At 45.7% G+C, this 15,697-nt stretch overlaps 1 protein-coding gene across 11 annotated transcripts in view; it reads right to left on the bottom strand.

The window, feature by feature from the left end:
• The window catches only part of TANC1 (tetratricopeptide repeat, ankyrin repeat and coiled-coil containing 1), a 238,633-nt gene that overhangs the window by 68,922 nt on the left and 154,014 nt on the right, over positions 1-15,697 (bottom strand). For 7 of the 11 annotated variants that reach the window (XM_047721852.1, XM_047721855.1, XM_047721858.1 and 4 more), the window contains 2 exons: positions 10,170-10,300; positions 8,902-9,088 (listed from right to left, as the gene is read on the bottom strand). In XM_047721852.1, the coding sequence (XP_047577808.1) occupies positions 8,902-9,088; positions 10,170-10,300 (318 nt within the window). Of the gene's footprint in view, positions 1-1,026; positions 1,271-8,901; positions 9,089-10,169; positions 10,301-15,697 lie in introns of those variants that run through there. The other 4 variants (XM_047721854.1, XM_047721856.1, XM_047721862.1 and 1 more) reach the window with 3 other exon arrangements.

The raw sequence follows: 15,697 nt of genomic DNA, 5'->3' as shown, positions 1-15,697 counted from the left end.
ATTTGTGCTTCCTACTAGGGGCTCTGATCTCAGCTCGCTGAATACTCGGACCAGCCCCCAACGCCGGAAGCTCCGTGAGGCCTGAAGCCATGCCCTGGGGCTCTGCACGGTTCTGAGCACACCATACTACCAGAAAACTTAGGATCAGGCACCCCAATACATGCATTTACAAGATATGTACCTGCAGTACCCTAATTTACAGTACACACACACACACACCCAGAATTTTGAAGAGACTTTTCTTAAAAACCCAGAAACTGCCATTTTCTTCGGGTACTCCACGGACGGTCTCGCATTCTCCATTTTCAAAGCCAGGGCTCTATGAAGAGAGTCCTTCGTCCTTCCCTGGGTTGTGGAGAAAATCAGACACAAGGGCAGGTACGTAGAGTGCCTCCTATCTCACGGTACCCACGAATGTTTTTCTCCCATACAATGAAAATAAAGCAGCACTGAAAAAACAAACATTTTTTAACTTCTATATTCAGTTTAATGGTTGACACAGCGTTTAGAAGTTAAAACACTGGACCAATGAATTAAAGATCAAACAAGAAAAGAACATAATGGTTGCTGGGAGAAATGCGAGAAGGGAATGAAAAACGAAAGTCCTTTGACCGCCTTTGACCTGACAGAATGAAGATCACTAACAACTGTGGAAGGACAAACGAGAGTCTAAAGCAGACGGGGTAAAGAAACAAGAGAAAAGTCAGGGCAGCATCGTGCCCGACCCCCTGGTCTTCCTGGCCTGCCAGGATTCACGTCTTCCCTTGCTCGCCCCCAACATCTTACACGTGGTTCCAGCTGCCGTGATGTATTTTGGATTTCCCCAACGGACGAAGGGAAGGATGGCAGAGATGAAACCAGCCTGCCCGAAACCTTCAGACAGAAAGGCCAGTCTGGGCTCCTCCCTCCTGGGCCCCTGCGCGCTAACGAACCACACAGGGAAGAGAGGCGGCTGACCTGGAGGGACAGCTTTTACCTTCTCCAGCCCTGCCAGGAGAGGACTCCGGGGGAGGTGGCCTGAGTTTCCTCTGGCTCCAGGGGACTTTCTGGCTTCTCCTTCCACAGCTTCTGGGGGACCACAGTTGGCCTGTGTCGAGCACCACAGAGCCTGGCTCTCCTTCTGGCCTTGCCCAGGGGCGCCGGGCTTGGGCTTGTAGCCGGCAGATCTCAGTAGCACATCTCCGCCTCGGTGCTCCTGGCATTGCGCAAGCCCCGCTCTGCTAGGACATGCGGTGAGGCCAGGGACCCAAGCCATGGCGCACAGCAGCATTTGTCGGTGCCCTGGACTTTGGAAACCCCTTGAGGGTCAGCAGGGACAGGGAACTGGAGGGGCAGCCACACACTGCCCACACACAGTCTGATACAGCAGGTAAGAGCCTCCAGAGAAAAGCCTGTAGGTCTGTACGATGTGAAGTTTCCTAGCAATAACACCCAACGCCGTGTTTCCGTAAAGCCTCGTCTGACCCGTACACTGAAGGCATAGACACTGGAGCTTCAGACACTGTCCAATGACTCCGCAGAGTTCTGGGCTCTTCCAGAAAAGAGCACAAGGCACTATCAGTTGTTGGTATTATTATGCACCTACAACCTACATCTTCCATCTAGAGGTGTCAATCACTGCCATGTTTTAAACGCTTTTCAATAACTGACAACTTGCCCAGGTCTCCAAGGACAGATGCCCACTCTGGTTCCTCAGGTGGACAAGTTTTGAAACAGATATTGTACCTGAGCTTTACTGTACCAGTACAAATAGACTTGCTCCTGGTACACAGTAGGTGCCAATAAATGCTTGCTACACCACCAGAACAGCTGCCTGAAGAATCCAACCACAGTGTGAATGAATACAAGTACAGTAGGCATTCTGCTGCCTTGAATCATCGCTACAGATTTCTTTCCCACGTTAAGTACATCACCAAATTATATATGTAAAGGCAAATTTTCCTCCTTCACCCGAGATGATTAAAAAAAAAGAAAAGCTTCTATAATTAAGGATGATTTTTTAAATTGCAGGCAATGTAGCAAAATGAATATTAACACAGATCTGAAACACGCTAAATAGTTATTACCAAATCAATTTCAAAGCATTTCAATTTAGTAGCAAGCAGGGCAATACAGGTGGCAACAAAGCATGATTAGCATAAAATCAAAAGGGCAGGATTCACAACAAGTTAAAAATGAAAATAAAATACAGTTAATTCCTCTTTGTAGGCCTCTCTCTGCATCTGATCATCTCCCTTGGGACACAAAGTCCAGGAAACAGAAGAACAAAAGGTCTCTAGCTACCTCCAGAATCACTTTCATTTTACAAGCCCAGGAGGGAGTCTGGTGGAGTCACAAGATAAAAGTCAGCACACGATAAGCTTTGTTTTAGTATCCTAAGACTGGCCAGAAAAACAAACAGTATCAAACTCTAGTAAGCACCAGCAGGACACAATCAAGTATCCAGTACTTCCTGCCAGCTACTTCTGCAGGAGAAATGTTCCTGGGAAGGTATTCCCCTGCCTAAATTTACATCTGCCTTCCAGCTTCAAAGGGAAAAAGAGCAAATGCAAGCCACACCCACGTCCCCACCAAAGAAATGGGAAAGGCGGCAGGAGGAGCCTTGGTTCTTTTTTTTTTTTTAAAGATTTATTTATTTGACAGACAGAGATTACAAGTAGGCAGAGAAGCAGGCAGAGAGAGAGGAGGAAGCAGGCTCCCTACTGAGCAGAGAGCCCGATGTGATGCTCGATCCCAGGACCCTGGGACCATGACCTGAGCCGAAGGCAAAGGCTTTAACCCACTGAGCCACCCAGGTGCCCCGGAGCCTTGGTTCTTTACCCTTTTCGTATTCTGAGCACTTAATCTCCTGAGAGCTCTCTGGCCTGGTGGAATGTGGTGGCTCAGGTGGTGGGAAGCTGGGCAGGTGAACAACACACACACACCTGCTCTGCATGGGAGACAAGCCCAGCGTGGGGAGATGTGGACACCATCCACTCGGAATACACCTTCTCCTCCTCCAAGGGGCTGTCCTAACACCAACTCTCAAAGAGAAACCGATCTGGGATTCTACAAAAGTAATTTGGAGATTATAAATGTCGGCAGGTAGAAGCAAATAGTAGAGAAGGGCCTGGAAGGGACAGATAACTAACTTTTAATGGTCTCTTACTCAGCCAGATTGCTACCTGTAAGTCCTTCCCCTGGGCACACCTATTATTAATACATAGAAATGATTTTTTTTAAAGGTTTTATTTATTTATTTGAGAGAGAGACAGTGAGAGAGAGTGTGAGTGAGGAGAAGGTCAGAGGGAGAAGCAGACTCCCCATGGAGCTGGGAGCCTGATGTGGGACTCGATCCCGGGACCCCGGGATCATGACCTGAGCCGAAGGCAGTCATCCAACCAACTGAGCCACCCAGGCGTCCCTGATTTTTTTTTTTAAGTCTTGATAGGAAGGCTGGGTTTTGTTTCTCCTCATCCAGTTCCCTTTCTCCCTAAATAGAGTAATAATCCATTTTTTTAAAAAACACAGAAACACAATATTGATCATGATATGGACACAAACAAAAACTAAAGAGTACCTTTAAATCAAAAGGTGCTTGTTAAAACCTATTGCTTTCAGTGATGTTTTTGAAAAAAATCAGATTGGGGGCACCTGGGTGGCTCAGTTGGTTAAGCAGCCGACTCTTGGTTTTGGCTCAGGTCATAATATTGGGGTCCCGGGATCAAGCCCCACATCAGGCCCCGTGCCCAGCGGGGAAGCTGCTTGAGGATTCTTGTTCTCCCTGGCCCTCTGCTCCTCCTACCACTCACATAATCTCAGTCTCTAAATAAATAAATAAATCTTTAAAATAAATAAATACTCAGATTGGCCTTCATACACATCCTAGTGAGTACACCTACTTAATTTTTTTTCTAAGGTGATATTAATACAGTTTATAATTTCCATTTGTTAGCAGTTGGAAACAAGTTTATTCAAATGAGTGTCACTAAGAAAAAAATGTATTCTCAGGGATGGAGGAAACACCTGTAGAAACCACTTTTTTTTTGTAGGCAGAGGGAAGTGGGGGGGCAGTGGGGGGTAGGGGAGGAAGCAAGCTCCCTGTTGAGCAGAGAGCCTGATGTGGGGCTTGATCCCAGGACCTTGAGATCATGACCCGAGCGAAGGCAGAGGCTTAACCCACTGAGCCACCCAGGTGCCCCTAAGAAGCCACTTCTTTACAAAGTTTTCCTTTTAGAGCAAGTTATTAAAAAGCTACTTTATGCTGATTGGGTTTAAAAGTTCTTTACACTGCAAATTTAAAAAGTCAGACATTAATTTCTAGGTAATGCCAATGATTCTATTATGTCAAGAGTAGGAATTTTTGCTTTCAAAAATATACATATTTGCCTTCAAAATATATATACACATATTTGTAGGGAATTCAGTTACACCCCTCCAGCTGAGACAGTACTTGTACATGACAGATTACAGTCTGAAGAACATTTAAGAACTCAGACCTCCTTGGGGCACCTGGGTGGCTCAGTGGGTTAAGCTGCTGCCTTTGGCTCAGGTCATGATCTCAGGGTCCTGGGATCGAGTCCCACATTGGGCTCTCTGCTCAGCAGGAAGCCTGCTTCTCTCTCTCTCTCTCTCTCTGCCTGCCTCTCCGTCTACTTGTGATCTCTCTCTGTCAAATAAATAAATAAAATCTTTAAAAAAAAAAAAAGAACTCAGACCTCCTCAAATCACATGAAGCGGGACTTCCCTCTGCATAACACAGTAAAGTTGGAAAAGAGGGCACAGAGGTTCTGCGAAGCTCTGACCTCTGCACAAAGAGACTGGAAGGGGTCCAACAAACTCTTCTAATGGGCATGATTCTACCCTTTCTCCCACTAAGCCATTCCTAAAAAAGAAAACCCCCCTCACCTCCAATACATCAAAACGAGCAGAAACAGAACACAGAAAGGGCAGCCTGTGGCAGCCCCGAGAAGGCTGTCTGACCACATGGGAATGCTTTCCCTAAGTAGCATCTGTTGGGCAAAATATGTAGATTAAATATAATCACCATGACTGGGGCACCTGGGTGGCTCAGTGGGTTAAAGCCTCTGCCTTCGGCTCAGGTCATGGTCCCAGGGTCCTGGGATCGAGCCCCACATCGGGCTCTCTGCTCAGCAGGGAGCCTGCTTCCTCCTCTCTCTCTCTCCCTGCCTCTCTGCCTACTTGTGATCTCTGTCAAATAAATAAATACAATCTTTAAAAATATATATAAAAAAATAAAATATACATATATATATATAATCACCATGATGGAAATCAGCTTACATACTAAGAAGAGGGCTAGGAATTTCTAAGGCTGGGTTAACACTATTTGAAATTTCCCCTAAGTGCCCTAAATAAATGATCCCAATACTGTACACGCAGCTCTGAGCCCCGTGTGGGCATCTGCAGCCCCGAAGCTCATCACACCGTGCCAACTGTGTGCACTTGTCACCAGCCCCCCACCTCCCTACACTTCTGCTGCTTCGACCCAAGCTCTAGGGGCGGACACACCTGAAACAACCGGAAATGGAAAATTCAATGGAAACTTCTTCCCCCTCTCTCCAGAGCCTGAAGAATTTAGAACATGGATCCTGACCAGCCTATCACAAGCAGCTGCCCGGCCTTCCGAAGCAGGAAGCCAAGGTATCTTCACCTTCACCTTTGTCCACTAAGATCACCGTGTTCTTGAATAGTTCATTCTGTTGAGCATTTAAGATGCCTAAAGGCTGCCGTTCCCAGGCTACACCTTATAAAAACAGTCCTGTTCCTCAGGTGGAAAAAAGCACACACCCCAGCCCCAGTGATCACAGAATCACAACTGAGTCACAGATCCCCGCTCCGTGACAAGACCATGAAACCTGCGGACCTCACACTGATTCAGGAGGACACGCTCTCCCTCCTCAGGCCCTCCCACGCCCACCTCTTCAAGGAGCTGTGGCTACCGTCTGCCTGGAGAGGAAATACTTGCTTTTTCCTCCCCACTATAGCTCCCATGTGTCCCTTGGCAATAGGTTCTAGTTCTACAGGTCACGGAAGGAGAGTGAACAGGAGAACATTGTCACCAGCACTGAGCTTCCCCCTCAGCCACCTACAGTCCTTACTCCCGGCAGGAGGCCAGCTAAGTCAGTGAGAAGCACCATCCCCAAAGTTGGAGGGACTTCAATTCCTCACGACCCCCACTTTGTCTCAACTGTCACCGTTTTTATGTGAAGCTGCATTAAGGGAACATGTCGGACTTAAGCCAAGGAATGAAGGACAGCCTCAATGACATGAAACGTGTCATTTAACTTTAATGACAAGACACAGCTTAGAATATAGGTGCCATTAACAGACCTGACAATGCCAACTTGGAACGGGAATCTCGAACAGCTTCTTTAGAAACCAACTAGACTTTCCCTCCTCCCATGCAACGTGACCGTGGCAACAATTCTCTTTTCCTTAATTTCTCATTCTCAACACCATGCTAGGACCCAGATAGCCAGAATAATATAAATGAGAACCCCCTCTTTCCCCTACATATAGAGACAAAAATAATAAAACATGATCAAGTAAATTGAAGGAAAACATTGAGGTGCTATGGAGAGCATGTAATAGGGGGACTAAGCACTCTGGGACCAGATGGGACGTATTCAGTCAAGTTCTCATTCAGAGCCCTGTGTTCCTGCAGCTCGAACTTGACAAGACAGAAAACCAAACTGGTAACTTCCCCTTTTTAGAATACTTTTATTTTCTTATTTTTTTTTTTAAGATTTTATTTATTTGACAGAGAGATCACCAGTAGGCAGAGAGGCAGGCAGTAGTGGGGGGAGGGGGGGAGCAGGCTCCCTGATGAGCAGAGAGCCCGATGTGGGACTCGATCCCAGGACCCTGAGATCATGATCTGAGCTGAAGGCAGAGGCTTAACCCACTGAGCCACCCAGGTGCCCCTTAGAATACTTTTAAAATTACAGCACTATATCTCAATGAGAGAGAGAGAGGAGAGAATGAAGGGGTAAGGGTCCTCTTTGGTCACTGAAAAAGTCTCTGTCACAGTAAGAAACTGGCTTGGTTATAATCAGAGACATAGAGTGCCGATGCCAGATCATATAATGAGAAGAGAAAAGGTGGCCCAAAAAACCATGTAGCACTGAACTTCTCGAAAGAAGATAAACTATAGTGAGGACAGGACATTTCAGGAGAGTGAAAAATGCTATAAGGGGAGATGCCTGGCTATCGAAGACCACCACAGGCCTGGCAGTGGACAACAGCTCAGAGAGGGCATGAGGACAGAAGTTAACATGGGGAAAAATGAGTTGGACTAAATGGCAGGTGGGGAAGCAGAGTGAGGTGGGAACAGGAAATCAGCAGAATACGTGAGAGTTTACATTTGCTACAGAAACCTCAAGCCACCACTTTAATGCAATGTCCAGAGGCAGCTAATATCTATAGAAACAGATGGTAGACTACTGCATGAGCAAGGCTGGGGATGCAGGGGGAACGGAGTATGACTTTTAATGGCTACAGGGTTCTTTTTGGGGTGAAAGTTTCTGAAATCAGATTGTGGTGATGGCTGTACAACTCTGAACAGACCAAAAACCATTCAGTGGTTTAAATGAGTGAATACTATGGTATGTGATTGCATCTTATTAAGACGATCAAAACTGAATGAAACAAAAACCTACTGGAGTGGAAACTAAGGGCAGAGGCGGCCGTCCCTGTGTGAAGGGCTCCTGAGACAGCTACAGTGAGGTCTACGTCACAGAGCCCGCCACACAGCCCCAGCGACCTCACAGATCTTCTGGGGCAATCTCTAAAATATGAAGTTTATGAACCTGCAACTTGGTTTTGCAAATTACTCTTGAAATAGCAGGTGTCAGAAGAAAATAAGGAGCTCAAATGTCATTCCCTTTAATTACATACTTATGTGGAAGTAACTGGGGTTCAATTCAGTCCATACTAGAACATAAGCTGTCCCTCAGAGACACACGCGTATGTCAGAAAAAGGGCAGGAGCTGTATGTGCAGTAGAGCACTGATGTTGAACAGCAGCACAATCCAGGAGCAGAGGAGGGCCCAGACAACCCATCCAATGGTCCAGCACACCTGTTACCTGAAAGGCACCGCGCCGGACACCTGAGACACACAGGTGCACAGCCCCACCTACAGAAATGTAAAGGCACTCTGCCTGGGATAGGATGTGAAAGGTAAGGGCTCTTTCCTGGTTGATTCTAACGTGTACCTGAGACCATAAACTACTGAACCAATCAGAATCCTTACTTTGACAGAGAATGAAAGGGAACAAAGTGTGCAAAGAACGCCAATGTTATGCAAGTGTTGATCTAGCCAAGCACCCTAAGAGTCGGGACTAGTTTCTGTGTCTCCTCATCCACAGTTCAGGGCAAGGAAACCCACTGGTGTGGGTATGGGAGTGCGGGGGCCCCGCGTGGACATCCTGAGAAAATTCTAGCCTCAAAAAGAGTGGTCAGATCCCATGAAAAGAAACTAAAGAGAAAATACCCGGAACTAAGTGAGGAAATGAATGACCTTGAGATTGGGCTGGGAAGACGCCTCAAAACACAGGGAACTTATTGCCGGGTTCTATGTCCCAGGGGGACGAGACATCCAGCAAATGGAATTAATCGATGAGGAGGTAAGATTTCGTAACTTCACATGTCAGATGCGATCAGGACATTTCTTAACCCAATGAGCCCAGGGTTATAAAAACCAACACCAAGGAACATAAAAGGTGAGGAGGCTTCATCTTCTCGGCTGTCCACCGAGCCGGCGCCGGCTGCAAAGAGCAGGGCCAGGCCCGGCCGAGCGACCTTCACGATGCAGGCTACAATCCTCTGCAGTCACGCCTGGTGGGCGCTCTGGCTGACGGGCACTGAGCCATTCCGTTACCGAGCCGTGTGCTTCTTACCTATAATTCCACTGTCCTTGCTTTCCAGGGTGGAACTAGGGCTGCTAACGGTCTCACAGGGACTTTTGTTGGCTGCCGTCTTGCTGACACAGCTATTCAAGGTTGAGCAGGGGCTATCGGTGCTGGGAGAGGCGGTGCTGCTGGTTAGTGTGGAGCAAGGACTGATGCCTTGGCTCAGAGCTGTGCGCTGCAAGGCGAACGGAAGGAGGGTTAGCATGGCTTCACACATGACGCTTCCACAGAGGCTTTTGTTTCTGACACTAAAGCAGTAACACTGCAAACAGGAACGGGAAAACCGTTTTTCAAACTGAGGGGGCTTAATATATATACTTAATATATATATGTGGCCTCCCAAATTGTAAAAAAGAAATCTCTTTGTTTTGTCCCCTTCCCCGGTGATTTTTTTTTTAAATCATTATTATTAAAAGGGCAGTCTCAGACATAATTTAGTGGGAACGCACATTCATAAAATAGAAATAGCCAACGGGCAGACTTCCTTTCATTTAAAGTCTGCAGAAGACAAATGCGTTCTTTGACCTCTGTACGGAAAACCTGGGAACTCTGTTTTTGTCATGTTTCACGAGCACTGCAGCCTGATTCAATTCTCGAAGATTTATGGGCTCTGCAAGCAGGGCCAGGAGGCTGGTGGCCACTGCCATCTCAAACAGTGCGTGACACCCTTGCAGAGACCCTCTCGGGGGGGGGGGCGGGAGCTCTGGCCCCTCACCGCTGCTCAAACCTTAAGCATCTCCGCTCTGAAGGGACAGGCTGCCGGCTCCCTAGGATGCAGAACACTTCTCCATGCATGACCCATTTGATCACATCTTACTTTGTCTCTGCCTCACCTCCTACAAATCTTTCCTCATCCCACTGACCCTCCAAAATCTCAGCCTTTAAAAAAAAAAAAAAAATGCACAGGAAAGCATATCCCAAAGCAGCCAGATGAGAAGAACCATGTTATAAAGATAAAAGTAGTTATCGTGACAATGGGAGTCTTTCAGCCACTTCAATTCATTTAGCTACTCTTCTCTGGGGGGTGACTCGAAGGTTAACATGGATATTTTCTTCAGTTCTGCACCCTTCTGCCTCGCCCCACCCCCCCACTGCAGAAATCACGAACTGTTGAAGTAAATTTCGATACACAACAGCCCAGACTCATTTGACTGAACCATGCCTCCCCCAACGCAGGGAGGGGAAGAAGAGGGTTATGCCCTCCTTCACACATCCTCTGAGCCCGTAGGATATGCAGTGTCTTCCTCAGGCATTACCATGGTCTCATTGTTTTCTTCAATGGTTATGTGTGTGGCACTTGGGATCCCTTCTCCCAGTAAAAATCCCAGCCTTGTCAACAGTTCTTGAGCTGCTGGCGAACAGCTCGGTTCATTATCGGCCTTTGCTTCTGGAACAAAGAAAGAAAACAATGAAGACGCCCCTCTGGGGAATTTCAGGTTTGCATCTGGAGTGTTACAGCTGTTTGTAGGGTGCTTTTGTGTATTCTTATAAAATGCACAAAGTTTGACAATGCTGCCTGTCCTCTAGCAATACATTCTAATTAAGAGGCTGTGACAGGTTAAGAAAACAGTGAAAGAGAAACTCCAAGTGCAAAGAGTGAAATATTTGACCTGAATCAGAACACAGTGTGATTATAGGATAGCAATCCTGATTTCCATGGCATGTGAAAAATGGGCACACCTCCCACGCCAGAGGCAGAAAGAGGCCTTCGTCTTAACTCTTTAAGAGGACAGGGTGGCCAGTGCCCACAGGAGGCAGATATAAAGTCAAACCCAAGTGGCATGCTGGCAGAGCCCCACGATACTTAGATGTTGGGGTAAAACTGAAATCCAAGCTCTCATTAACCAAAAACAGGGGCAGGACTAACTTTGGTGGAAACATGCTGTGCCCACCCCACAGCCACAGCAGTCAAAGTCAAAGCCAGGACCCCAACTCGAGGGTCAGTCGTCAGGAATCCACTCTGAAACAAAGATTTTAAATCCCAGCGAAATATGTCCCAGGAGACAAAGCCCAGTAACACTCTCCTATTTGTAGGAGATGGAGAGAAATCAGGCTGTGTTCTCTGCACACTCCACAGTAATGCTGGACACACGGTTAACCTAAGGGTCACAGCTCACACTCGCCACCTTTCCCTTCTCTGGCCTCCCCCTGAGAAGCTGGTCATCTAGCTTTCTGCACTTTTTTTTTTTTTAAAGATTTTATTTATTTATTTGACAGAGAGAGATCACAAGTATACAGAGAGGCAGGCAGAGAGAGAGAGGGAAGCAGGCCTCTCGCCGAGCAGAGAGCCCGATCCGGGACTCGATCCCGGGGACCTGAGATCATGACCTGAGCCGAAGGCAGCGGCTTAACCCACTGAGCCACCCAGGTGCCCCAACTTTTTTAAAAGAGTTCTGTTGTTGGGTTTAAATATTGAGCTATAGGTTAACCTTGTATCCAAAAGACTAAGGGAACTTAACTACGGCTGACGAAATGATGGTCACATCATTCTAACACCTCTTGTCTATTTTTAAATCAGGGAATGAAATAACGTATAAAGCAAACCCTGCTTACAGAAGTTAGAACTTAAGAACAATATGTCACTTGTAATATACTCATTCATCTTAATGTTTTGTTCTTTTTTATTAATCATCTAGAGACACAGACCCATACATTGACGAATCCGTTTTTCCTAGATGTGGAAATCTGTAGGTAAGTCTTAGAAATATAACATGAGGAAAGAACAAAATAGCAGTGTTACCTTTGAGCTACAGTATCCCCACCCAAGTTCAATGCTAACTTTGCCTTTTGTACGGAGCCATAAAATCAAAACCAGTAGAGCTGAGAACCATTTGTATTATCTTCACTCACATACCAGGTTTGCTCAGTCATGCTCCCAGGATAGCAGCTACAAGGGAAACCAGGCTGGCTGTATCCTCAAGGAAGGAAAAGCATCCTGCCCCTTGCTTACTCTCAAAAGCTCCTGACTTTGCAGTAAGAACTGTGGTTTGCCAGCCTGGATGGTTTTTTTTTTAGCTGCTCCAGAAAACTACAGGGGTAAAATTACCACAGACTGATTGTTCTGGGTCAAGAGAGCCCGGATGTTTCTGGATCATTTGTGTTAAACTCCTACCAGGAAGGGGCAATGGCCCCAAGCCAAAAGGGGTAAGAGAGCACCCCGGGGCAGGTCAACCACACCCAGAAGACCACTCTACAAAGGATCCCTTCCCACCAGAGATTTCCAACCATATGTTGATTCCCAAAGTACTTGGGCATTTGGGAAAGGCAGGAAGGAACCAAACCAAATCGGCAAAACCCAGGCACACCCAAGGGCTGAACCACTTCAGAACAGGATCAGTCCCACCCTCCCTCGCCCCAAGGCTCAGGCGGGACGGCCCTTTTATCTCAGGTGGCAGCTGGACCAGAGGGGGAGAACAGGATGCAGATGGCAAGGGGAAGAAGTGGGTAAAGGGGCGGAACTCCACAGTTTCTCTACTCCACACCCCTGTTTCCTTTCGAAACAATCTCTATACTGCTCCCCAACTGTGAATGTGCCCCTGTCCAGCTTCTGGTTCAACCTGAAATTCCAGGGAAAGCGCCAGAAACGACTCCCAGTTGGCAGCTGCTGTGGAAGTACACAGAACAGCTGCACGGGCTTGGCTGCCACAGAATTTACCCTGATGACAAACGAGGCCACAGCCTGTTGCTCACACGGGGCTCACTCTGAGACCCTGCATCCCACACAGGTCCTTGGGGAATGGGGTGCCCCCTAGGGAGCCACTGCTGCCTCCACACTGTGTCCACAGACACCCCAAATTGCCAAGGTTTTCATGAAAACATATATATATATATATATAGAATATGTGTGTGTGTATATACATATATATATATTCTATGTATATATATTTTTACAGATTTTATTTATTTATTTGACAGAGAGATCACAAGTAGGCAGAGAGGCAGGCAGGGAGAGAAGGTGAAGCGGGCTCCCTGCCGAGCAGAGAGCCCAATGAGGGGCTCGATCCCAAGACCCTAAGACCATGACCTGAACCAAAGGCAGAGGCTTAACTCACTGAGCTACCCAGGCGCCCCCAAAACATATACTGATGCAGAGACAGCTGACTTCTCATCCAAACCTCCCCTTTCAGACAAGCTGGGAGCTCTGGCAATCCCCAGGTTCAATGTCTGGATTGACAGGACAGCCCTCCAAGCTCACAATCAACTTGTCCTCTTAACCATTCAGTCTGCACTCAGTTGCCACCAAAGTTCCCAAACTTTACCTGGGTTCAGGATGCATGAATAGACATCCTTCATTTCAGGTTTAGCAACTAGTAAGTCACCGCTATTTCATTTTGTCCAAAAGCTTCCCAACTGTCTTTTCATATTATTCTCTTTGTTCTCAAATGTCATTCCAGTGACCTTCCCTTCAGAAGCCTCCTTCAGTTTGAATCCCTTAATCCACGTTAAGCCGTCCACATTTTCCCCTCCCTAACGTACAGATTTCTGAACTTTCTGAACTTTCCATTCTGGCAGAAGGACCCCTGGGTGAAGAGTGACAGTGCCATTTTGGGAGAGATGAGTTGCCTACAAACTCACACTGATACACTGGACTGTGAAATTAAAATACATTTCTACTTCCACAGCAGATCAACAAATACTAAGATTTGAACAGTCAGATAAGATTTCCTTAGAACGCATTCATACTCCAAAATGAAAATCCAGTGGGACACTCTAAATGGAAAGTATTTTCATTCATGTAGCTAATATTAAAACACTCACCAATAATAGGTATACCTTACCCAAAACCACCGTTAGGATATGAACTGGAGATAAAGACATCACATCTTAGCAACACTTTACATCTCACAAATTCCAATACCCAAAGAATTTATGATGGCTGTATTTGGAGTTGAGAGAATAATTGGCCTCACACTTCCTGGGAATCCATTAGACAAGTGGAGAGTGATTCCTTCCCGATAATGTTTTCATGGAATCCTCACTATCACACCATAATGGAATAATCAAGTGGAAAAAGGCAAAGGGAATTTCTTGGGTCACTTCCTGTCTCTTTTTAACTAATCACACTTGGATTTGTGGCACCAACCCTCAAGTACAGTCCATACACTGACCAGCTCCCCAGTTACCACCCCCATAACGTCAAAGCCATTTGTGCCTCTTATAACCATCCCCCCATCCTTCCCTTCAGCCTCAGAAGAAAGGTCTTCTTCTCCCTACCAAAGCTATTATGGACCACTTACTGTGTGAACCTCTTTAACCCTCAATCTCCTCATGAGGGAAGTGGCCATAACCACTTCTTAAAGGTCGTGAGCTTACCAAAAAAAAAGTGAGATGATAATTTATATACCAAGCATCTTCGAGATAAGATGCTATATCAAAGTTGGTCATTATTTCTACCAACTCGAACAGCAAGAGTCCACTTTCTCACTATTATTTCATTTTCTGGTTTCTCAGATTTCTATCTATATTCAATTTCTCTTAGCTAACAAAAAATAGTTTTTTTGTTGATGACTTTTCTGTCTTAAGTAACTTTTTCTGAACCTCATTATTCCTTGAAGACAACAAAAAATTTCCTTTTTCTAATTATCAAACTGTTCCCACTTGGCCCACACTAATTGCTTTCATTTCTTATCTCATCATTCTCTCTTCTTAAAGTCGGACTATGTTAAAACCGTGGAGGTTCCTGGGGATGACCAAAGATCATTCTAGCAAGACATGCCCTTTCCCTTCTCTCATCCTCCTCAAACTCTATGAATTTGGACACCACTGACAACGTTCAGCCATTTACTACCATGTGACTCTGAGCAACTGACTTAATATCCATTTCCAAGATAGTACTTCTGAACGGAGTCTGTTAAATGAGACACAGCTTCATGTTAAGTCCCATCCTCTGCTTCTAAATGCCCATGATCTCCTTCTTGCTAAACTTCTTGCCCTCCTTGCCTTCTATTTACATCCTGTTTCTTCCTGACTGCTCCTTCTCCTAAGCCACCTACCTTCCCTCCTCTTTGAATTTTCAAAAATAGTATTTATAGAGGAGTACCTACCCACGGACCTAAGCTGACTGCCATTAATTGGTTTCTAGTCCTGAATAAAAAAATATACTTATCACACAAGTTATCTTTAAGCTCTCCATCCCATTCACCCCGTACTGAAACTGTTATCAAAGCTTACCATTTCCTCTTTCAAAATATCCCTGAATTAGTCTCTTTCTTTCTAGTCATACTGCCACTTATCAAGTCCTCATCCCCTCAAGTCTAGGTAATTATCAGACTCTGGACCAATTTTCTCATCTCTTTTTATTTTCTATCTTCTTTTCCTTCCTCAAAGCCATTCGTTCTCAAACTATTTGTCTCAGGTTTACTCTTAAAAAAATTGAGGACTACAAAGACCTTTGGCATAGGTGAGCCATTGATACTTATCATGTTAGAAATTAAAAGTAAGGGGCGCCTGGGTGGCTCAGCTGGTTGGGCGTCAGCCTTCGGCTCAGGTCATGGTCCCATGGTCCTGGGATTGAGCCCCACCTCAGGCTCCCTGCTCTGTGGGGAGCCTGCTTATCCCTCTCCCACTCCCTGTGCTTGTGTTCCCTCTCTTGTGGTCTCTCTCTGTCAAATAAATAAATAAAGTCTTTAAAAAAAATTTTTTTTAAATAAAAAAATTTTTAAAAGAAATTAAAAGTAAGAATCATTTTAAATCTACATCAATTCCTCTTAAGTTCACAAAACCTACAAGTTAAACATTTTTAATAAAAAAATATTTTTTTCAAAGATTTTATTTTTAAGTAATC

Source organism: Lutra lutra, chromosome 3 (assembly GCF_902655055.1).
Source record: "Lutra lutra chromosome 3, mLutLut1.2, whole genome shotgun sequence".
Taxonomy (NCBI): Eukaryota; Metazoa; Chordata; class Mammalia; order Carnivora; family Mustelidae; genus Lutra; species Lutra lutra.
Note: the sequence above shows the minus strand (reverse complement) of the source record. Positions and strands in the feature narration are given on the sequence as shown.